Here is a 23,950-nt window from a genome sequence, read left to right as displayed (position 1 = left end):
CCTCGGAAAGTACTGTAATTTGTCCTATTTTCTTTAGATTCACTCAGTTCAACCTGTTTAGTTAGGTTAATGAATGTGGGTTTATGCACGATATCAATGGGGCTTTTGTTTTTAGCTTAAACAAAAAGACAAAAACACCATGGCTTATGTAGGGGCACGAACTAAAGCTGAACTCTACTACAATATGTAGCTTTTCCTGAGGGCGGGATAAGACCAGGAAAGTTATTCCTCATGACAGAAACCTAATTCAAGTGCCCGATCAAACTGCAGCAGAATTAGTACCATGAGATGAACCAAGGATCTGCACACTGCTGTGAACACACAAAAACATGCACCCAAGCAGCAGCAGCCTAAATCTTGTAATGCTGATGAAACACAAACAACCCTACACACACACACTCATTTAATTTCTCAGCTAGTCTAACTTCAAGTTTTGTGAGAGTACATTATTACTTTTCAGTTCCAACAATAAGCCGTTGCTTCCTCACCTTCTGGCTCCTCCTCATCTCTCCAACAGCTACTCTTCTTTTTTTATATTACACTCATTAAGTTTATGGCATACACAATTATTGAAGGTGTATCATACCAAACACGCACATGGCCAATCGTCATTTCTGTTGAACTTCAACACCCTCATAGCGAATCCCCTTCTTTGTAACACTGAGATCCATACATCACTCAACCACAACGTGAACCACGTGAAAGATATGCACCATGCCGAAACTCTAGATGCGGATCAAGCTGCAGCTGCGACATATGACTCATGTAGTCGGTGTGGATGCTCTAATCTTTCAACATAGGAAATCAAATGAAAATCATCACGTTCCACGCTTACCACACAGCACTGCTCCCATTGTGAACCTGTCGTAAGGGCCAGCTGGGCTCGTGTGTTTATGTGTAAACTAGATGGCTTGAATTCTGAAGGATGTTGTTGAAATGTAAATAAATATGAACCAATGTAGCAGAACCACACACTCTGGCACTCATACATAAATGCATAGATTCACTCAGAGGTCCACAGTCTAACTTTAGTTACAGTAGGTGGTACATGTTTAAGTAGAAGGTGCATGTCAAAGTTTTCCAACAGAACATTGCACTGTAATGAGGGGAGCATCTTCGTACACTTCGCTTGTCAGTTGCTTTAATGCTGTATATACAGTAACTCATATGGTTTTCAGTAGCATCACTGAGACGTACAGACACTGAAAAGTATGTATTTTTCTCCTGTTCTATGCTTTGGTACAGTATAAAATAACTTGGGTATTGCAGCGGATTGTGGCAGCTGGAAGTCTTGTTTGTAGCATTAGAAAATATGTTGTTGCCAGTCTGATTTCTTGGTGGATAATAATATACTACCGGTGTATTTTCATAACATGATACGGTAAAGTACAGAACAGTTCAACTCAGCACGGCTCCTCCATGCTCAATTTTCCACTAGAGAGCATCCCCTCTGTGTGGGTGGGATCAGCTGTTCATCACTGCAGCCTATGTGAAGCTGCAGCGACACAAGAGACTACAGACACAACTTTGATGTGCATGCTTATTACATTACTCTTATTTAGCAGACAGTTTCATACAAAGCAACCTACAAGTGTGACATGTAAGGTGGCTATTACACCGAATCAGTTTGCAATAGGATTTTAATTTAGAAAGGTCTCAATACATTTTGAGCTTGATCATAGCCACTGAACACCACAGACTTCAACTCAAATCAGTGGAGAAAAAAGATCTGTTTGTAAATTCATACTCACAGTCTCACAGTTCATGAATATGCTGATTATTCATTAGTCATACACACAATATATCATCTGTGTGGAAAAAAAAACAAATTAGAAATCTGTGATTTAGGTTGTAAATTGTGTGTCAGACTTCTAAATGACTACACAGCACAAGGTGACAACGCCCACAGGTGATGATGCTCTCTGACCAATTAGCAGTTTGGAGTGTTTACGTGCCAACATACAGTATCGACTTGGCTCACTTGGAACCTTGGCTGAGGTAGTGCCAAAAACCGTATCAGTTGGAATGAGTTACGTGGCAAAAATAAACCGTGCCCTACTGTGCCATGTCTAAGATTGTATCTCCACCAAGGCTAAAAAATCCTGGCTCCATCTCTGGATCGACATCAAATATTCAACACTTTGAGTTAATTGCCAAATTGGGCCATGCCTTGCCTCTGGGGAGACTATTACTTTTTGAGTAATTCTTCAAACAAACTGACCCAATCATATAATCACCTTTTGAGAGGTAACAAAGTGTAGGTGTACCATTCTCTAAACCATGTCAAGGGGCTTTAACTGTTTTAGTAGTTCAATTAGCTGTTATTATTTTTGCTATGTGCAGAGCAATTTGCACTAAGTCATACTGGCTCCAACTGTTAGACAGAGAGATGAAACCAAAACATTTGAACTTACACCTAAGGGTGATTTAAACTCCCTAATCCTTCTGGGTGGAGGGGGTGAACCCCGAAAAACAAAGGAAGAGCAGTGCTTCTAACCAAGATATTTCTGTTGCGAATGCCCACAAATCACCAGTGTTCACCTGCGATCTGAGTTCGTCTTTAACATTCTTTAGTCATGAATGTGACACATACATGTGAATGGGAAGCTGATTCTTATTTTGGGCAAGGATTATACTCTAAATATTCTATTCATGATTAATGCATGATCATTTAAGCACAGCGTGTAATGTAAAGGGACAAAATTAACAACATACACATTCGCGGAGGAAAACAGAGCGAGAGAGCACGTTTCTGGTGCCGTTGCTAAAAGCACTGCATCTTCGGTCATCTGATTGCATGGCTGAATAATAGATAGAAAGCTATCACAGCTGGTAGGAATGCCCCTAGGTGTCAGCAAACATACACACGCGTAAAAAACGTATCTGACTGTGTGTACGTGTGTTTGTCTTTGTGTGCGTGTGTGTTATGTGTAAATGAAAGTGGGTCGGATGTGTGAACATATTAGTAGCTTAACTCCTCTTAGCCTTACTGACAGAATGACAGAGACATTGCTAATCCAGCACTGACAAGTTGCCATTTGCCTCGCTTCCCCTTTCATTCTCCACCCTTTCCTCAACCCCTAGACACAAATTACAGTTTACTGCACAGTGAGCAGTGTTGGACAGCATTTTAGCACTTTGTTGAAACCATTTGACTTTTTTGGTTGGGTTTTGTTGTGCACAAAAAGGCACGTCTGGGAAAACATAAAAGGCAATGTCCCAAAATTACCAGAGAAGCACTTTTATGTATTTATTTATTCTTTCTCTTTAGTAATGAATAAACTTTTAGCCTTTATGATAATAAGAAGAGACAAAAAAGACAACTGATTACTGATATCAATACAATACTGTCAACCCATGCCTCTTTTACTAGCTTACTCCCATTTTATGTTGTTTTTCTTCAAATTGTTCTGTCTGTGACTTGATTTATTAACACAATGTCTTTAATTATTTTACATAGGGTTATCACATGCTCAACAGCATTAGGTGTCACATGTATGCTAGATGATTGCAGGAGATTTTTTTTTTAGTTAAAAAAATTGTTGACGAAGGAGTTGCTGGATGTCCTACTGAAGATATTTATACTTATTGGCTGATGATGCAGCCAATAACTATAAGACAGTTAAACACGGGATCAGTTCTGTTGGGTAAGACTCATCTCCATGCTGGTTATGAAATATATGAAATCGTAACGAGTGTTACTATGATCTGGCAGTGCTCCACATCTGCTCAGCTTGATATAAACTACAATAATCAATCATTTCCTTCAGGAAATTTTCTTCTAGGTAAAAATAACAAAGATCCATTTCTTCCTGTTGATGTTTGTGCTTAAAAGATTGTTGTTGGCTTTATTTTTAGATGGTGACATATCTTTCTTAAGTGAGTATTATGATTTTTTTTAATCTAAAAAAATGCTTTTGAATGGCTTTTAAACATTAAAATCTCTTAGCACTTAAAGCACCGGTAATGTGTGGCCCCGTGACTAAAACTATTTTCGCCTTTGCTGTTCATAAATGTGGAATTCTTTCCAGTTTGTTTCAGATTACCTAAATTATTTCCTACTTTAAAAATTTCTATAAAATGTTTGCCCACTCATCTGTTTTTCTTTTATTATTGTTAATCTTTCTTTAATTCTCTCCATATTGCATATTAGCATTTTGGTTGGTTCATTCATTCATTTGTTAATTCAAATCTTTATGTATTTTTTATCCTTCTGTTTGATTTTGTCCACTTGGATTTTCTCCCCTGCATTTCAATCTCACTTTGTTTGAATGCCATATTGTGCTTTAGTTTGCATCGTCTTTTGCATGTACAGACCCTGAAATTTGACTTTAGTATCGAGTTTCTACACTTAAACTGTTCCTGTGGCCTCTAGAATATTATATCTCAGTCCATCTCTAATCGTGATGATCAAATGTTAAATATATATGTCAACAAGGAAAAAACACGTCTCTCATAAAAATGAAAAGAAAATCTAATTCACAATTACACATCACAATTTTTAAAACACATATTTATGAACAACATAATAGTATCTCATTGTGTTTATAAAGCAACTGCATCATTAAAGAGCGCACATACCGCAAACTCATTGTTCTCTAAGTTCAATACTGTGAATCCACCCACTCTCTCCTGGCAGGATGGTGAAGTTTGGAGAGCCATCTCCTACATGTTAAGGATGTTACTCTTCTGGATGATAGACTCTGAGTCGTCCATCAGATTTACAGCCAGGATGCATTTAAACTGAGCAGAAAAGTTCAGTTCTGTAATAAATTCACAGTTTCTAACTGAGGAAGTTCAAGCCACTTGGCAGTTATTTGCGATGGAAGGCAAAAAATGTATATTTTATGGTATGATTCTTGGCTGGTGCCTCAAAAAGTACACTTAAGATGGTTTACTTGGACAGCAGAGGAATTTAGAGGGAAACCATTTCTACTTTCATATACACAATAAACTAATAGGTCAAGATTATTATTGTAGAGAAGTAATATTCTATAGATACTCTGCTGCAGTCCATAATAAGTCAATAAAAGAATGGAAGTTATAATTACAATGACTATACTGAAGTTGAAGTTTTGAATGGTTAGGTATAAAAGATGGTTGTACTCTATAGAGATGAACGGCATATTATTAATCTATGTTATGAGCATTGGTTTATTGATATTTGCTTTACTAATCAATAACCCAAGATAAACATGAAAATAAGCAGATTGCATTTCAATTCATAAGAAAAAATAATGAAGATAAGCTTGTTAGTTTTGTGTTGTAAACCAATGTTGTTATTTGTGCAAAGTTTTGTTTCTTGCTTGGTTTTGCTTTGTTGTTAAGATTGTGAGTGATTTAATTTGTTTATTAGTATTATTATTATTAACTATTGTCTGCTAGGAAGTCAAAATAAAATCTTATATAAAAATGTGTCTTTGATAAAACAGAAAAATATTCTTTTTGAGATGAGATGGAATAGTTTCACAACTTTCTGTTTGTGTCGAACATGGAATCATTCCTTTTCATTTTGAAGTCGCAGTATTGGTTTATTTATGTAATACTGTTGTATTAATCATAAGTATATCCAGTCAAGTCTATTACATTTGTTGGAGCATAAATGAAAAGAGCTGATGCCGGCTAAAAAATGGTTTCACTTGTTTTACATTCATGTATAAACACAGTGATGATTTATTTAAAGATACAATAAAGGAGAGGAAAATAGATTAAAAAAAAATCATTGAAAGCAAAGAATATCTGTAAGAATTCATAATTAAAGACCAGAAATGCACAAAGACAAAGTGATAACTAAGATCTTAAAGATAGAATGCCCAGTCATTTTCTCATTATGACTATTGAAAACTTTAACAATAGAGATACAAATGAACAGTGTATGAATAGTTAATGGCAACCTATTACACGATTTATAGCCAACAGCATAACATGCTTGATCAAGTGGGGGGTTTAGGCTGTGAAGTGGAAAGAGTGGTAAGCATATATGGGATCAGGGATAATTACATTCTGGTGCTTGAAATCCTTTAAACAAAATCTTAAAATCATCTATAATCACTAATAATCTCTGGTTAACGATGACAAAGAAAGGACAGTGCGGGCAAGACGTGGGCCAAGATTTACTAAGCAAGCTAAATTAGCATCTGGTTGCACAGCTTAAATAGTGCTGATGGGAGTGTCCCGTTCTGCAGTTGAGCTTGTGAAACTGTGCTGATTTGTAAACGCAGGCACAACTAGATCATTTCAATAATGATCAAAGCTAAAGTTGAAACGTTCAAAATAAGATACACTCTTTGGCTCAGATTTATTTTTTAAATCATGTGTACTTCGATAAATTCCTCTGAGTACCCTAAGAATTCACAATTAATTTTAACTACACTCAGTTTTATGCTTCACCCATAAGTGAGGAAGAGTTATTAAATATTAATGTGTGGCCCATAACAACAACACAGAAACTTTTGAACTCACAGCCAGCTGTCAGTGCAACCGAGTGTTCACTGGCGTTCAACCAAGGGATTTCGTAAAAAACTATACCATTCCAGGCAGTGAAGGCATATAGACGTCTGCAGGTGTTGCTCAACCACTTGTGGTGAGATTCTAGACTCTTCTAGATTTTCTGCAGGGAATGGGCATGTGAAATGTTTTTCCATGTTTTCTGACTACTGTGTTAAAATTATCCCTTAAACATCGCCCAAAGCTAAAAACAACAACAACAAAAAAAGAGGTAAAGGCATGGATTAGTATTTTAATGTGAAAGGAACTTGATTAATCCAGTAGTCTCAAAATCTCGCTCACAAGACTTTTTTTTTTTAGCATTTTTTTTTGTGGCCATTATTACATAATAGTTTCCAGATTTTTGAAGCAACCATTTTTAAAGCAAAAATACTTGTACGTCAAGGAACGAGTGAAGAATAATATGGTTGCTTTGACATCTTCTGATGGTATTTCAAATAATTTCAAACAAATGGAGAATCTCTACTTTCACACACTCTAACCAGCAATGTTCTCTCTCCTACATCCAGGAAATGCACTAGCCATGTCAAGCACAAAGGTCTGTGAGAAGACTTTCTAGTCGTGAAATGTGGCGCACAAAGCTTAGTAAATTACTCTGCCTGATAAAATTAAATGCCATGAAAGGGAAACGTCCATAAATATATAAATAAGCAGCAGAGCCAGACTAAAAAAATAACCGAGTCCATGCCTTTCAGATTCTAAATTACCAGTGTCCCTCTTAATGAATACCAACTATAGCCATACAACGCCAAATTAATGTTTGCACCAAGCACAAAGTAATTGTAAATCTGGGCCTTGGATTCTCTCCTTGGTACCAGTGAGAAGTCTCAGTACTACATTAGAACCAGTCCAATTAAGGTAACGGATGCCTATGCAGAGCAAATTATATTATTTAAAGGAAAGACAAGCATTAGTTATGATCTTCAAATCTTTTACAGGCAGGAGTGATTTAAATTTTTCAAGTGAAATAAGATGGAGCTTGTGCCCACGACAAAGACGATTTATTTATCAGCTGTAAAAGTGAAATCAGTGACAATAGTGAAATTTCATGAATGGGACTTAACATTCATCAGCAGAGGCTCAACTGATTTGACTGTGGCTGCAAACAAAAGATAACTGTGACACTCGTCCATCAGAACCAGGATTAAATATGCTCAAAGCAATTCAGAAGTCAGTTAAAATTGCAGGGACCACCAGACTTCAGCAGGATGTGTTATGTGTCAAGCACGCAACAAAGGTTAAAATATTATTATTCATAAAAATAATAATTAATTTAAGTCCAGTATTTTACAGAAGATGAGGAGTTGAGTGATAATTAATTTTTTCTGATATGGATGAAAAAGATAGAAATCTAAAACACTGGATCCAACACCTCCTTAAAGAGTAATGAGGAAACAATGGCTAAGGAACATGTATTGTAGTATGTTTCATAGAGATAATCATAATAAATGCAACCCATAGATCAGGAAGACACCTAAATATTGCAGTTTGGGTAGTTTGGAACATGCAGAACAGGCAGTACATATTTTTGATTTCTAGAAAAGTAAAATGGCGACATCTTGTCCTGAAGAATAAGCCAGTTTATTTTTATGTGGAGCGTCAGAGAACATTCTTGGTTTTTCAGCCAAAGGTTCAGTCATACTGTTGTTGATGTCGCCTAATCAATCCTCGTAAAAATGACTGATGCCCACTCTAACTCAGGCAAACATAAAGTAAACTGACGTGGCAGTCTGTGATTACTGGAACAGATGCTTTAGATTTTAAATGATTGAACTTATTCAACTGTTATATAAAAGATCTGCAATTCCGAGCTAAGATTCTGTTATTTCTGAATTTGCAGAAGCTGGTTTGTTTAAAGCTAATTGTACAAACATACATATCTGATGTACATGCACACGTCACTAGATTTGCATCCACCTGCACCGTATGACAGGCTTTTGAGTGAATATTTCCTCAGCGTAGGAACTGCAGCATGAAAAGTGCACACACACATTTGAGAACTCTTGGACTGCCTGCCCCATTCTCTGCCACACACACATACACTTACAGTTGGTCTGTCTTCCTGTTTCAGTCACAGAAACATACATAAATGCATAAATATATGAAGAGTTTTTTTCAAATATTCCACAGATTTTGTTCTGAGAGAATCAGAGAGATCACATTTTCTGAAATAACATTAATAACATTTCTGTTTTCATCTTTTTTTCCAAATTTTGACACATGCTGTGGTTCAAATAAGTAAAGGCCTTATTCTTATTGTATTATCACATCAGAATAAAACTCTTCATATCAAGTCGTGCACACACACATATATGTTTGGTCCTTACCTCGACAAATAGGAGCAGGAAAGTCCCAGACGGCAATGTTTCCAGCATTGGTGATGCATGTGAGCGTGGCATGGCCATCTAAGACATAACCAGGGACACAGCTGTACCGTACGCTGTCTCCTACAGCAAAGCGACCACCACCACTTAGTACTGCTTTAGGTGGGACACCAGGATTCCCACAAGATGTACTGTGGAGTTCTGGAAAATAGGAAAAAGAAGGAAGGTTTTGAACTAAAAGGTTTATCTATTTCTAAACTCAAACTCAGTGGTCATTCTACCAAATATAAAGAACTAACATTCAGTGGGACTTCCAGTTCTTAGGTCTCTCTCTGAGACACTTAGGTCATGTCTACACAGAAAGAGTTTTAGCTGCCATCCCTCTCACTCAGGTCTGAGCAAACAGATCGGTATATTTTTTATGCTTTCAGCTTAATTTCCTTCACATTTGGGTGTATAAGTGAACATGTTATGGGCTTTGAGTGCTTCCAAAATGCAGGTGGCCCAGAGCCAAATGCTGTGCTTGAATGAGTCTGTTGTATTCATGGATGGAGCATCAGAGCTGCTGCCCATGCCCATGTTTTACTTTTTATAGCTCCAGTCTACAGGTCCCACTGCGTCTGCCTTTAAATACAGTTTGGTAACAAAAGCAAGATACTTGCATCAGGCTGCTGCAGTTTAAATACCTACAAATAGAGCTTTTATTAACCACCCTTAAACTCTTAGCAAGATTAATCTAAGGGTCCTACGACATGACCCATGAGCAATGTAATCCATTTGCCCTTGCTATACAGTCACCCCTGAATCCAAGTCCACCCAGTACAATCCTACGTCTTTTACACAGTTTTTGCCTTCTGTAAGTCCAAAAGTGTTCAGTTTGATTTATGTAACTGACTCTGTTAGATTTCCTCGCTTGGATTAATATTTTTTGGTTGCTTACAGAGAGGTGTTCATCCTCAGTGTTGAGTAACTCTGCTGAGTTTACATTTTGAATTCAATGTTGTAAATGACAGTCCATTGAGTTGAGAATGGTGCAGTGTAGTCTGAACCAGTTTTCATAGAGGTTGCTGCTATAGTGAGTTTAATTATGTACATGTGAACATGGCAATGAGTGATACAGTGATACTTTTTCTGTTCAGCTATGTTATCCAGTCAGACTACAGAAATATGTGCCGCGAGGTAGCACATCAACAGAGTGTCACTGCTATTTATGCTGACTCCAGCATTTTTTAATGCGTAAAGAAAAAAAGTGTTCACTAATGTACTTGCACAGGTCTACATGTCATCACATCCTGTTCTGACAGGCCGTACAGACCTACCTTAAACCTGTAGGTCTTTAGATTAAATACTGTCAAGCACCTGTAAACATTTGATCGCACTCAAAAGAGACTAAATGCAGCCTCAGAAGAAGGGAGGCAATTTAAAACGGTTTTCCCTCTAGATGCATTTTACAATGGACAATTTTGTGCATATATACAGGCACAAACAGAACAGAGAGAGAGTGAAACAGAGAGTGAGGGAGAGAAGAGGTATTACAAGCCATAAACCAAGAAGCAGATGGGAGCACAGGGACCATCTCTTGTCTTATAGTTTGAACTTGATTGATACAACTATGAAACTGTTCAGACACACATAAGGTTGGGAAGATGGGGAGTGGGAACCAGAAGGATGGGGTGAGGGGGAGGCACGAAAACAGAGAGACGAAAAGGTTCGGGTGGATGTTGTGCGTATGTGTGTGTGCGTGAGAGAGAGAGATAGGATGCCAAACATGATAGATAGAAGTGGGAAACTACTTGGACATGGGGAGTGAGTAAGGTGCAAAGAATAAAAGTAAAAGGAAGAAAGAACAGGACAGAAAGATAACATCAACAGTGGCAGATTATTCTCAGTTTGCTCCTAAATGGCAGAAGGAGGCAGAGCTCCACATTTTGCTCAAGATGACAGCGTAAGGCTGAAATTTACATACATAGACATAATAATCCTAAAATATAAATCTGGATTACAGCTACGGAATTATTACATAAAGCTAAATGTTTAATTATCCTTTACAAAGCAGGCAGTGGCTAAAGAAGATTTGATGTTAGCAAATGAACCAATTGAGTGACTGTCAGAATGGTTGGCTGAGTAATACATTTATTAAATTACTTAAATGTCATACCTCCTTCAATTACACTTCTGTTCCTCCCTTTTCGCTCTCAGTGTCTGTAACTCTTCTGGCTTAAAATATTACAGTACGGCAATGAAGCTTTTTGCATTTTGCAAATACAAAGTCTTATGATTCCCTTGTCATAAAAGGTGCTACCTTCGTAGAACTGGGTTCTTTCTTGAATGACCCAATATCCACAAGCTTGTTATTACAAGAATAGAAAAAAAATGTTGTCTTTACATGAGTGTCCATTGCAAAGCACAAGAAAAAAAAACACTCCTTATGTGCTGAAATTACCATCTGTAAGATCTTAGCTTGAGGTACTTTTTCTGGTGCTTAGAAAGCAAAAAACCAGAGAGGCTAACCATTTTGCTAAAGACCCTCAGAGAAATCCCTCCAGCTGCCATCCTGCTTATCTCCACACACACAGTGACAGAGAAACACACACTGACAAGATACACTTGGACACCAGCACATGTGGGCATCCGCACACACACACACACACACATACATACATATACACAACCAGGATCATCCATCACTGTGGCGACCCCCTGAGCTGTATTGTGATTGGATGTGAGCTTGGCCTAGTGTTGTGACCTGTTGGCCTATCGATTTAGCAAGTCAGCGCAAACCCACTCAGTGTCAAGATGTCTGTTGTTCAGTGTCCTATCAGGTACACATTTACTCTCACTGACACGCACACATGCACGTTGTTTTTTTTTTTGTTTCTTCTTCATACAATATTTCCACATTTACCGCTTCATTTACCGCCTTTTATTTCAGCCTATTTCCCAAAAACAAAATAAAATAAAAAACGTGAATACTCAACAATATCTGTTTTTTGTCTTCACTTAGAAAGGATACAATCAGAGTTTGTTTCAGCAGTGGTGGACACATGGCATCTGGGTGGGCAGGGTTTTGAGCAGCTTTTATACACTCTAAGCTGCAAGATTTTGAAATGTGTTGTACACTGAGGGTAATCATGCTATTACCGATGGTTGGAAATGGACACATAAAGTGATTTTAGCAATAGTATCTGTATTTTAAAAACCAGCATACCAGCTCATATTTTGGTGTAAAGGTCTCAGTGTCTCATCCTTCCATAGTCTGAGAAATTACCCCCCCCCCCCCCCCCCCCCCCCCGCTTTCTCCTCAAGTGAAAACTTTATGGCAAGTCCCCTCAGTGCATCAACCTTTCAGTCCCTCTCCAACTTTATCTCTACAACTATATCAACCTTTCTGTCCATCCCCTCAATCCTTCCTTCTTTGTCCGTCTAGTTTATTGTGAACATCACACAGTTTCATTACAATAGTTTATTCAGTGTCCACAAGCCACAGAGAAACACTCCTTTCCATGGTTTAGTGCTGTGTGCCTTTTCTTGTTTATTTTCCCATACCTGCACTTCTTCCACAACTTATTTCTCTCTTTTATCTATCTATGTCTACCTCTCTTTCTCTATCTCATTCTCTCCCCAGTTTACCATAACCATGATTTCAGTCTCAGTTGCTTCATTACAAGCTGCTGCTTTTATGGGCCATCTGTAGAACTATCTGCGTTTGTCACTCTCACACATAAACACCCCAGCATATAGGGCCACATGAAGTCTTGCATGCAGAAGAGACACCACAGCCACTCTTTCTATCACACACCCTCTCACACAAAACCATTTACCTGGCTTTATTTCTCCCTGGATAAGCAATTAAATCTGACTCCAGGTACAAGAAGCAGAAGTGAGAGGGGAAGAGGTGAGAGTGAAAAGTGAGAGTGGAGTACCAGAAAAAAAGAAAATGCTGCCTTGGTTTCAGAGTTTTTAGTGAGACAGATGACAAGGAAGGCTGGAGGAATGGAGAGGGGGAGTGAAGGACAGTGGAGACAGACAGAGAGCCGGATAAAGAACGTAAAGATGCGTCGAAGGAGAGCGATGATTCACTGAGTCTGGAGGGTTTACACCTCAGTCAGCAGTAACTTTTATAAAATATTAACTGAGTTTTACACATGAATGGAATAGATGCCGAAATGCTTGAATACATAGCACAGTATCTGTCACTGGAAACTATTTATATGGATTTTCTGTGACTAAACCTGAAAAACAGAAAAAAAATGGTATTCAGAAATTCATTCCAAGACATATACCATAAAAATCCAAGGTTTATAGGGACTATAATAGAAAGGGACTGAGTTCTGTAACAAACAGATACGTGTTCTGTGGCTCCTAAATCTATAAAAGGTTTCACTCGCGGTCAACCTGTCAGTTTGATTAATTTAAGACTTTGACCAACTCTTTTTATGGACTTGTGAAGGACTTGTGTCATAAAAAAAAATAATTGTTGAGCGACTTAATGGCGTTTTATGACCTAAGTTACAAGTTCGCCGGCCAATATAGTAGACAAAAATATGGATGTGGTTTCACAATGACATTAGAATTGTGCCCAGAAGGACTCAGCACATTGCAAATGAAGAAAACAAGTTAAAACATAAGATAAAACTCAAGCAAATGAAGTACAGATCCTAATTCATTTTAAAACACAAGCAATAGAGAACAGAACACATGTAGATCAAGGAAAAAAAGAAACACATTTGAAAAAAGATGAATTGAATGAAAATTGTTGAATTAGCTGAAATGTCTTTTTTTTCCAATACCCCAGAAGTACAGGAAGTTACCACTGCTTTTTAACAGCATATGCTTCTATCTTACTCCTCCATTGGTTAAAAGGGTGATGACAACTGTCCCTGGATGACACCACACTTAAATTAAAAGGTTCAAATGACAGCAGAAATTTAATCTACTGTTGTTTTTCAGCCAGCGTCATTTACATTTTAGATATTTTTTCCTAAACCTATCCTACAAAAAATTGTTTCCATGGACACAAAACTTTGGATATAGTCTGTTGGCGCATACTTTTGAGCAAACACCTCCAGCATGCACTGGAACACTCTGCAGCACTCTACAGCCTGGATGAGAAGCATTCTGGCTAGAGAGTAAGCTGCTAATTCAAATGTAGGACTTCAAGCATCTCACACATCTTCATGAGTTGGGATGGAAGGGAGCAGGAGATGAACATGTGCATTGGGGCAGCATCTGCAGTGATGTGGACACTGTACTGCTCTATCATGGTGAAGAGAGAGCAGAGCTGTAAGGCAAAGCTATTGATTTCTATGGTTCCACCTTCACCTATGGTCACCAACAATGGGCAATGGACAAAAGAATGAGAGTGTGAATACAAGTGTCGAAAATGAGCTTCCACTGGAGGGTTTTGGGACACACCCTTGGGATAGGGTGAAGAGCTTGGTCATCTGGGACAGGCTCAGTATAGTTACAGCTCATTCACTACATAAAAAGTCATTTGAGGTGGTTGTTTTACAGGGTACCCTCCAGATATGTCTCAGGGGAGGTGTTCCTGCTATGTTCCACTGGGAGGATGCCTTGAGGACTCACTGGAGAAATCATATGTCTTAACTTGGGAGAGGGGGTTCGGTGAGCTCTGTTCAGTCAGGTCCTGGTTAAGCTGGCAGGATTCTTGAACTGGAACTCTCCTATTTAGTACCGCTATCAAATTTATTTCCATTTTTTATGTTTTGTTAATGCGGATGGTAATGTGTGTATGTTTAATGTTAGACACCTTTCTGTAACATATTCATAATAATTGTGTGGGCAAAAAAGGCTGCCAATAGTAGTTCAAGGACAGAGGTGTTATTTGTTTCATCTCACCTTTGTGTTATGCATCAGTATACACTGTATGGACACTGATGAATGCTGAGCAGATCATACTGATGTCAGACATGCGGATAACAATACTGCAATGCATCACCTTGTTTCATTTCAACCCACAGTACTGCCAAATATGTGCAAATGAAAAGTGAATAAAGTGATTTAAGCCTGACATTAGCATTCTCACTGTATGTAGCATGGCAAAATTAAATTGGCAGCATGCTGCTTCCAGTGATAGATTATCATTACTAACTTAATGAGAAGCCTCGTGGACTAAATGTCATTTGCAATTAGAGGTGAACTGGTAAGGAAAAACTTAAGGGTATTTTCTATGATATCTTGACATAATCAACCAGAGATGGGTGATTTGAAAAGGAAAAAGGCTAAAAACAGCTGTCTTTTGATCTCGTAATTACTGCACGACCACACTATTAGATTTACCCAGTCAGATAGTAGAGCCCCATGCAGTTCGAAAAGTATTGCAATATAAACACATAAAACCGTACACAAACATAACTTCATTTTACAAATACGGTTGACTGTTTTTAGCTTAGTTGTTCTGGTTGTTCAGGAAAAGAAAAGAGAAAACCTACAACAAACACAAATTCATGGTGTATATGTGTACCGCTTAACATCGAGTTGATCGATACTAATATAAAAAGTTGCATCTATATCAAAGAAGAGATCATGCACCAGGATGAGAGAGGCAATTTGTATGTATAACTGGAATGAGTGTCAACATATACTTGATGGCGAAACAAATTTGGAGAACTTCAAGTTTTCCACATTAAACTCAGCTAAAGCTTCTAAGTGGTTTAATTGGTTACACAGATGTTATAGTAACACTGAAATGACAAGCAAGGCATTCTTGCATCCCATTTCACTCAACTATAATACATGACCATAATCTGCAGTAGTGCCAGTAGACTGTTTTGTTCTCTATTGTTTGAAAGTTACTGCAGAGCTGCCAGGCAACAGTCATACTGTGATTCGAGATATCTCCTCAAATTCTAACTATGACAGCTCAACAATCCCATATAATATGGAATTATTCTACATGGATGGGTATGTTTTAATCTGAAAAGGTAAATGCCGTGATGAGATATCCACCATTTGGAAATAACGACACATAGTGACACTCTGCAAATGCATTTACAGCATGAAAGGTAAAATTCTGCTGAAAAGTCTATAAAGGATTAGGCTTAGCAGATGCTGAGAAAAAAGAGAACGTGATAAGGAAAAGAGAATGAAAAGTTTTATCCTCTGTGTGACACACATACTCACGTAAACAAGTAGAAAATTGGGGACCTGTATTGAATGCCAAAACAAGAGCTTTGGGACTTCAACATGTTGCTTTTTATTTAAATCTTAAAGAATGTAACAGAGATGAACAAAAAAGGGCAAGTGGAGTCCAAACGTAGTCTCTGCTAGAGGCGAGAAGAGCAAAATTCCCTTTGTTGATAAGCACGTTGGTCATGAACACTTGGTGAGCGTGGACGTCAATAAGAACAGGAGCCAGAGGGCTGGCAAGACAATGCAAGTGATAAAACAAACTGCTATGCAGTAGCTCTAGCCTCCCCCAACTATCAGCAGTCCAGTAAGAGGAACAGCGGGGGATAGGATGACGGACTCTATCCCAGACAAAGTCGACTCCCTACAGTCAAACATGGCAGAAGTGCTTCCAGTTACTTCTATTTTCCATTTCTATCCAGAAATAGAGAACCATCTTTAAATTAATAAACATTACTGGCTAATAGAGGCACAAAAACGTCTTAACTCTCAACTCAAAGAGAATAGTCTACACGATGTAGCACATTTGATCAGATAAAGTTTTTTTCAAACGCGGTTTCTATGTGCAGTTTTAAACTCATCAGTAATGGAAAAGGTTGAAACCAAATAACCTAAAACAATCCGCCTCTGCAGTGTAAGGATAATGGCCATGTTCCATTTCTACACATCACAACAGGGGATGCATTTAAGGTAGGGTCTTTATACACTGTTCCAATCCTGCACCTATCATCCACTTTAGTAGTGATGATAGGAGCACTTAAAAGTCAAAGTTCCAAACTACTGAATGTGGTTAAGTTGTAAACTTGATAATGCCAGCACAAACTAAGTACACTATGGCAAGCCTTGGAGGTTTGTTTAGGTTGGGATAGTGATGTTTCTGATGAGTTTTTTGGAGGAGGACTGATTAATGAGAAAGCATTGTCTGAAGAGGGGATACATAGCTCTCGACAAGTAAGTATTTGTCTTAATGTTATTTCTATTTTATTGTTATTTTACTTATACACACAGCTCAACCTTTCTAGTTCTGTAAAACAAATCTATTTTTTTCTATATTTTTCCCTTTGTTTTTACATAATAGGCCCTCCGAGGACGATTCTGACAGAACTGAGTCCCCCTGGACCATTTCACGCTAGTCACCAGAGACCTGTGCACATGTCAGGATACAGCACTGCTGGGCGCTTGAAGTGCAGACGCTGCCAGACCAAGACTCTTGTGAAGTGTACCACATGTGATGTTCCCCTGTGCTTTGTGCCAGGTCGAGGCTGCCACAATGATTGGCATGTTGCCAACAGCAAGTAATGTAAAACATGTAAATACCAGCTGTAAATAGTGTGCAGTGTTGTTTGCTATGTAATTATTTTTATATAAAATAAATGCATTTTAGACCATACTATTTGTTTGGACTTTTTTTATTGTATGCACAAAGCTCTGGTTATAGAAAAAACATGTGCTTGTGCTTCAGTTACTCTTTGCCAGTAATACTGACAGTGAATCTGGATGTGGGTATGACAATCCCAAGTGTAACTTTTCAATAGAGCCTAAGATCATGGCTTTATGTTGAAGTGTTCATGAAGTATGGGACCATAGTTTCCATGGGTCTCCCAATGGCACTCTTTTGGCACAGCTTTGGCATGCCTGGTCCTATCCTTAGAAAAACCTCTGCAAAATACTCATCTTTTGTTATATTACAGTCAAATTTGAAGTCGGACTAGATAAGACTCCAGTCTGCAGCTCCAAGCTACAGCCTTTTTGACTGGAAATATTTTGGGAAAAAATATTAGGCAGACATAATCTTTCTTTTTCAGTGTATTCAAGCTCATATAACTATATAACAGTAGTACTTACACAGATTCAGATTCAGATTCAATGGTTCTCTTTTAAAAGAGACCTCAACCATGGCCCTACTCCAAATGGTTCAAGAACAGCTTAAAATTTACTTTGGGTATGCTTTTATTTTTTTCGGTGTTTTAGGCAAAAATTGCAGGAAATTTTAGGGGTTAAAATGTATTGCCAGAACCCATTGGTTGCTTAATTGACTACTAAGGGGCAAAGTCAGAGCTGTATTAGGTCGTAATTATGACAGGCAATATAGTAGTAAAAGGTCAAATCTAAAATAAGTTTGACAGAAATTTGTGTGTGTGTGTGCATGAGTGTGAGGGACCTACATTTTTTTGTGAGTTTTGTCGCCAATTTGAGAAGGCTCATTGGTAACACACAAACTGCAAAAAAGCAGAACTGGTCATTTCAAAATATGCTGCCGTGCCAATAAAATAAGTCAGACACCAAAAGTTTGTTGGATCTAATCTTTGCAGCACACATTTGCAGTTGCATCATTTTGAACTCATGCAATGTCACAACATTTATTTCTGTCGAAAGAGAGAGTTGGACCTTTGGGTTAAGTTTTCTCCAGCACATCTCAAAGATTCTTAAAGGTGTCAAGGTCCTGTGGACTCTGTGGTGGCCAACATATGGGTGAAAATGATATCTCATGCATCCTGAATAACTTTTTCACAATGTGGGATAAATGGGAAAAACTCAGGATATTGAGGTTTTTCAAGAAGATCACTCAAGATTTAGTTCTGACGACATTTCTTCCTCATTACTGGTTGGAACATTTGTTTTGCAATGAGCATTTAAAATGCTGCCCAATCATATTTATGTATGTTGTATATTGTGTACATTATGTATGTTTGTTTTGGCCTTTATGGCCCCTCATAAAGAGACAAGGAGCATAAGGAACCTCAAGTCTAAATCACTCACACAGATACACACACACACACACAAACCACTTTTTATTAGTAGCTGTTGGCATAACTGTAAGTAATTAAAATAAATTCTGAAAAAAAAATATGGTGGGAAAAGACACTAAGAGGCAGCAGAAGGTGTTCAATTCAGAAAGATGCAGACAGCTTCTAAGGGAGAGTTAAAATGGGAAAAACTTAGTAATGGTCATTCAATGCTTTAGATCAGGGATTAAATAATGAACTTGGACAAAGTTGCCAGCCTTGAGGTTTATTAAATGTCTACAATTGAGGACGTTTCTCCCTCTCTTCAGATATAACGATGAAGCTTTTCAAATGGAAACAAACTTAAGTTTTGCTTAAACATTGAATTTGGAACAAGCAAAGCTTAATACTTTAAACACATGTGAAATCAAATGTCAAATAAAAGACACATCTGTGGCATTCATTTCTTAAATAAAATTATTTTAAAAATCATATGCTGTTTTCTCTATTTGTAACCTTCTGAGTAATCTTTTTTCACAGGCTAACAGTAATAATAATAATACTTTTTTTGTGAACAGATATTCTGCTTCCCTTTTTTCGTTTCGCCATTTTTGGGAGGGGTGGCCCGATGAGACTTGAAGCTAATGAAGGTTGCTAATGAATGTCAACAGAGGAGGGGGCGCTTGTGGCACCTGATTGACGGACCTACGCACCAGCAGAGCATTCTCAGATTTGTAGTTTTAGTGGTGCATGCGCTGTCTACCAGTCAGCCAGCTCTAGTAGCTCTGAGTTTGATATCTATGCTTTCAATCATCTGGCAACTATGAAGCATCAGTTAATATGCGCTGTTGTTAATAACTGTATGTAATGCTTCTAGAGAAGATCAAACATTATGGACTCCAGACAACTAATGTCTCTTTGGGTTTATTACACACTACAGCACAGAAAAGTTCTATCTCACCTCTCTCTATCAACACACACATACACACACACACGCCCTCCATTCTCCATAAAGGTAAACACTGTCTTGGTGGTGAGATGATGCTAGATTTGAACAATAAACTTTTGTATTTAAAAGAATCATGAAGCAACTGCTCATCACATGCAGCACCTTTTGGTAGAAATGATTTATGTAGTAAATCAGACAAACATTTATGATAATTGGAAAAGGTGGATGCCAAACTGGAGCAAGACGATATTACTTGTGATAAAAATATATGGTGAACATTGGTTTCCCTACAGCCAAATAACAAATATAAAATGATTTAACAGACACAAGTAAAAAAAAAAGTCTTCACTGACCAATAATTTAATGCATTAGCGACAGTTCAGGGTGTCAAGATCGAGTATAAAAAGAGCATTCAACAAAGGTCTGATCTCTCCTGGCGAAAATGGGTTGTGACTCTTTACTTGTGCCCAAATCCATCCGAAAATCAATGAATGATTTGAAAATAAAGGGCTCTCCAATGCAAAACTGAAAATATCTTTCAATATCTAATGTGCATTATACTGTGAAAAGATTCAGGGATATAGTGGATATGATCTGGGCCAAATATCAGTTTTAAATGTGTGGTAGTGCTGCTTGAGAAAACATGCAACCGTAATAAATGAAGCCATATGGGCTCAGGAGTACCTTAGAAAACCATTGTCTCTTAATACTTAGCCTAAAACTGGATTGTGAAGGTCAAAACACAGAACACATGTCCAACAACATTTATTGGGGGGAAAGCAGCTGAAACTTGCACTCATCCAAACAAATACCAGCATCTGTGATGATGATATTGGTGTGCATCAGCATAGCTCTGTCTCCTCATGAAAACGTGAGGCATTAAGAGGAAACATCGATGACCAGGGACTAATGAGCAGCTGTGATCTTATATTCAGCAGGAATGGACCTCTCGCAAAACCTCTGGAATCACCAGAACCAATCAGGACTCAGTTTCATCTTAATGTAATGAAGCAAGAATTCTGACTCTTTGAAATTAACTGTAGATGACTGCAAGCTTTCATGTGACCGAGATACACTATTAGACTCAGCCAAGTGAAGATGCGATATAATGTGGCAGTGCGAAACAAGTCAATCATCTGGGAGAAAGACAATAACCCTGTCCTCACAATTATCTCATTATTGTGGATGAAATGTCCATCTATGAATGTTAGTTGAAAAGATGTACTTAATTTTTTCAAGCCATGCAATTTCCCCATATGTAATTGGAAGAGCAGATAATGAGGGCAATCTAACTGCTCTCAAAGAAACATGGAGATGTCAATTATAAGGCTCCTTCCCTCCACTTTACAGGTGTGTGAGTGTCTGTGAGCACACTCCAGTGTCAGTGTGTGCATGTCACTGCACGTACATACAAGGATAAGCGTGTGTGTGTGTTTTGTGGCTGTGATGGTGTCTGTGTGGGCATCACTCTTTGATGCAGTGATCAATGTTTCCCTGAGGCCCAGCTCGATACAACATTAGATTTCCCCCTGAAGACATGCTGCCAACAGAACTTCATTAGACCCACACGCATACATTCAAAGAAAAAACAAAAATACCACACATCTCATCTTCTCTCACTAATTGTCCTGTGCCAACAGGCTGTAACCATCATGACAGGTAATGAAAACCTATTTTTTTTGGCGAGGGCCTTTTTCTGCACAATCCACAGCAGCACTCAACAATATTACACACCATTACAGGTGTCGTAAGAGGGAACACATTTGATATCAAACTGATGTAAATAAAAGGAATGCACTTGGAGTTTCAGTAGTTCCAATCTTTGATGTGCTCCGTGCTGAGGAATACGATTAGTTACATTATCTTTGTCTCTAGCGAGGTGATTATTTACTTCACTGGAGTTTTATAAACTGTGTAAGCTAGAGAGACTGATGTTCATCGTGTTTGCTATGACTCTAAGGATTAGACACACAGAGGTGGAGCTATTTGCAATTTCTCCAATGCATAACGACAAGCTTGTTTATGTTATCAAAAGTATATCAATAAGCTCAGACTTGTTAGTACGTCCATCAGGGGGCGTCACTGTTTTTAGTCACACTCCTGATTTCACACATTTATCTTTGCGTCATGCTTTGTTCCCTCTCTTCTTGTCTTATCTCTTCCCACAGCCACCCATCTCCTTACTATTAATTAAAACTCTGTTGTATGTGTGTGTGTGTGTGTGTTTGTGCTCCCTCTCGTGTGCACATCAGGCTTCAGTATTAATTAAAGGTGTGAATGCTAATTGGTCAGATCGATAACAGGTCGTTAGGCCTTGGGGTCCGACAGCCAATAGGAAATCGTTATGTGTCTGACATCACTGTCATTTTGCTAAGGCTGCAGTGCACTGTGACACCTGCATACGCACTATTCCACACCTGTGCTTACCCACACACACACACACACACACACACACAGATCTGAACTTACACTCACGATTCAGTCATCTGGAAAGATAGGTTCACTTCAAAGAGCAGGAAAGAGGAGAAAGAGAGCTTAGAAAGTGAGGAGTTAGCAAGACAGAGGTAGAAAACTGGCACAGGAGATATAATCTCACAGTATGTCCCCAAAACTAAATCAATATCCATTAAGGAGAGCAAGAGTAAGACAGACATTTTCAAAAAGGAATTAGATGCCTTAGTCGTCACTGAATACAACTGAGTAAACAAGTGTGTTGTCTCTGAATGTCTGTGTTGATCGATAACAGGTCAACCTTTCTCTCCCCAACCACATTTACATCATTCCTTTTCAAATCTCCTCTTTTGTCTTTCAGTTAATCTTCTATTATTTGTCATTGCTTTATTCGCAAAGAGAGTTTTGACCTTTGTATTAAACAGCTCTATTTACACTATTTGCAGAACTCCACAACAAACTAATTGGCTTCTAAGCTACACACTTGGTCCCAAGTTCAGATAACTGGAGAGAATACCGTCAAAGAGTGGTGGTGATTTTTGCCTAAAGCTATTGGTAATATCAGAACTTCATAAAGTTTTAAGATCCACAGAGATTACGGGAATGATTATCCTGAAAGTGCTAACAAATCTAAATGCGTTGTAAATAGGTTTGCTATCTCTAGAGATCTCTAGCAGGGACGTGTGTTGTCAAGTTCTTATATCTCTAATACCTTCAGACAGACCTTTCGCTTGTCCTCAAACAATCTGACACCAAGTGAGCAGACAGCAAAGGGAGGCTGTGCAAGGTTAATGGTGCTAAGTGGTGTATGAAACATTAACCGGTAACCCATGTACAGATTATTGCCTCAGGAGACAGTCATTGTGAGTGTGCGTATCTAGTGAGTGACAACTTCCGCCACACTCTACTGTGCATACTTAATAAAGCCACACAGACTAAGTTTGCAAGTGAGGGTGCATTTTCGAGAGAAACAGGGAATCATCACTGTGCTGCGATATCATCTGCGAGCGTTGCTTTGTCGCAAGGTTTGAAGTGAGCAAGCTGCTGTTGGTTTGTGCAGGTGGGTGCCATCATGTGTGCGACATCTAATAGCTGTGGTTGCTGCAGCATGACTTATTAAATCTAGCAACAGGAGACCCCCTGGAAAGTTGACTGACAGATACTGGGGCACTTATGAACACACACACAAACTAACACTTACACTGACACATACAGTATAATCAAACAACATGGTGACGGTTTAGTAATTATCCTTTATTTCCTAACTTGTGTCACAAATGTCATCATGTGGCTTATAGTTTAAACTAAGCCATTATTTCTATTTTTAGGGAAGATTAGGTAATAAATTAAGGCCTTAGACATATTTTTCACTCGTTTTCAACAACAATAATCATCATTTGTCTTTGGGAGACAAGCTGCAATAGATGTGATTGATCTACTTTCCTACCTGACATTTATCTCGATCCACATGTTCGAATATAAAAACCGTGAAGATGAGGTTTTGAAATCATTTTTCTTAAACTGATATCAAAATGTACAGAGTTGTGTCAGCCTTGATTAAGACATTAATCATGCCTTTGTAATGTTTCACTTGTTTCAACCTATATCAGCTGTCCCTTTTACTTCTTCTTCTTCTTCCCTCCTCACCATCATCATCATCATCTTCTCCCTCATCCCCAGTCTTTGTACTGGTAGAGCAGTAAAATCTAACATCAACCAGAACCCAGCAAGCGTTCCCTCTGCGCCGCACTTCTATATTTCCCTCACAGCACACGACGTCATCGTGTTTCCTCGCGTTTTATGATGCTTTGTGTAACAGTGTGCATTTGGGGATGCACAATCAC

The 23,950-nt window shown here is 38.3% G+C and overlaps 1 protein-coding gene across 1 annotated transcript in view; it reads right to left on the bottom strand.

Moving 5' to 3' along the window:
- Positions 1-23,950, bottom strand: part of csmd3b (CUB and Sushi multiple domains 3b) — a 335,017-nt gene that overhangs the window by 181,841 nt on the left and 129,226 nt on the right. The window contains exon 4 of the mRNA XM_072370697.1: positions 8,835-9,032. Coding sequence (XP_072226798.1) covers positions 8,835-9,032 — 198 coding nt within the window. The remainder of the gene's footprint in view (positions 1-8,834; positions 9,033-23,950) is intronic.

The sequence above is a fragment of the Leuresthes tenuis genome, unplaced genomic scaffold (assembly GCF_036924035.1).
Source record: "Leuresthes tenuis unplaced genomic scaffold, fLeuTen1.0.hap1 SCAF_18, whole genome shotgun sequence".
Lineage (NCBI taxonomy): Eukaryota > Metazoa > Chordata > Actinopteri > Atheriniformes > Atherinopsidae > Leuresthes > Leuresthes tenuis.
The sequence above is the reverse complement of the archived record's forward strand: the minus strand, read 5'-3'. Positions and strand labels throughout refer to the sequence as shown.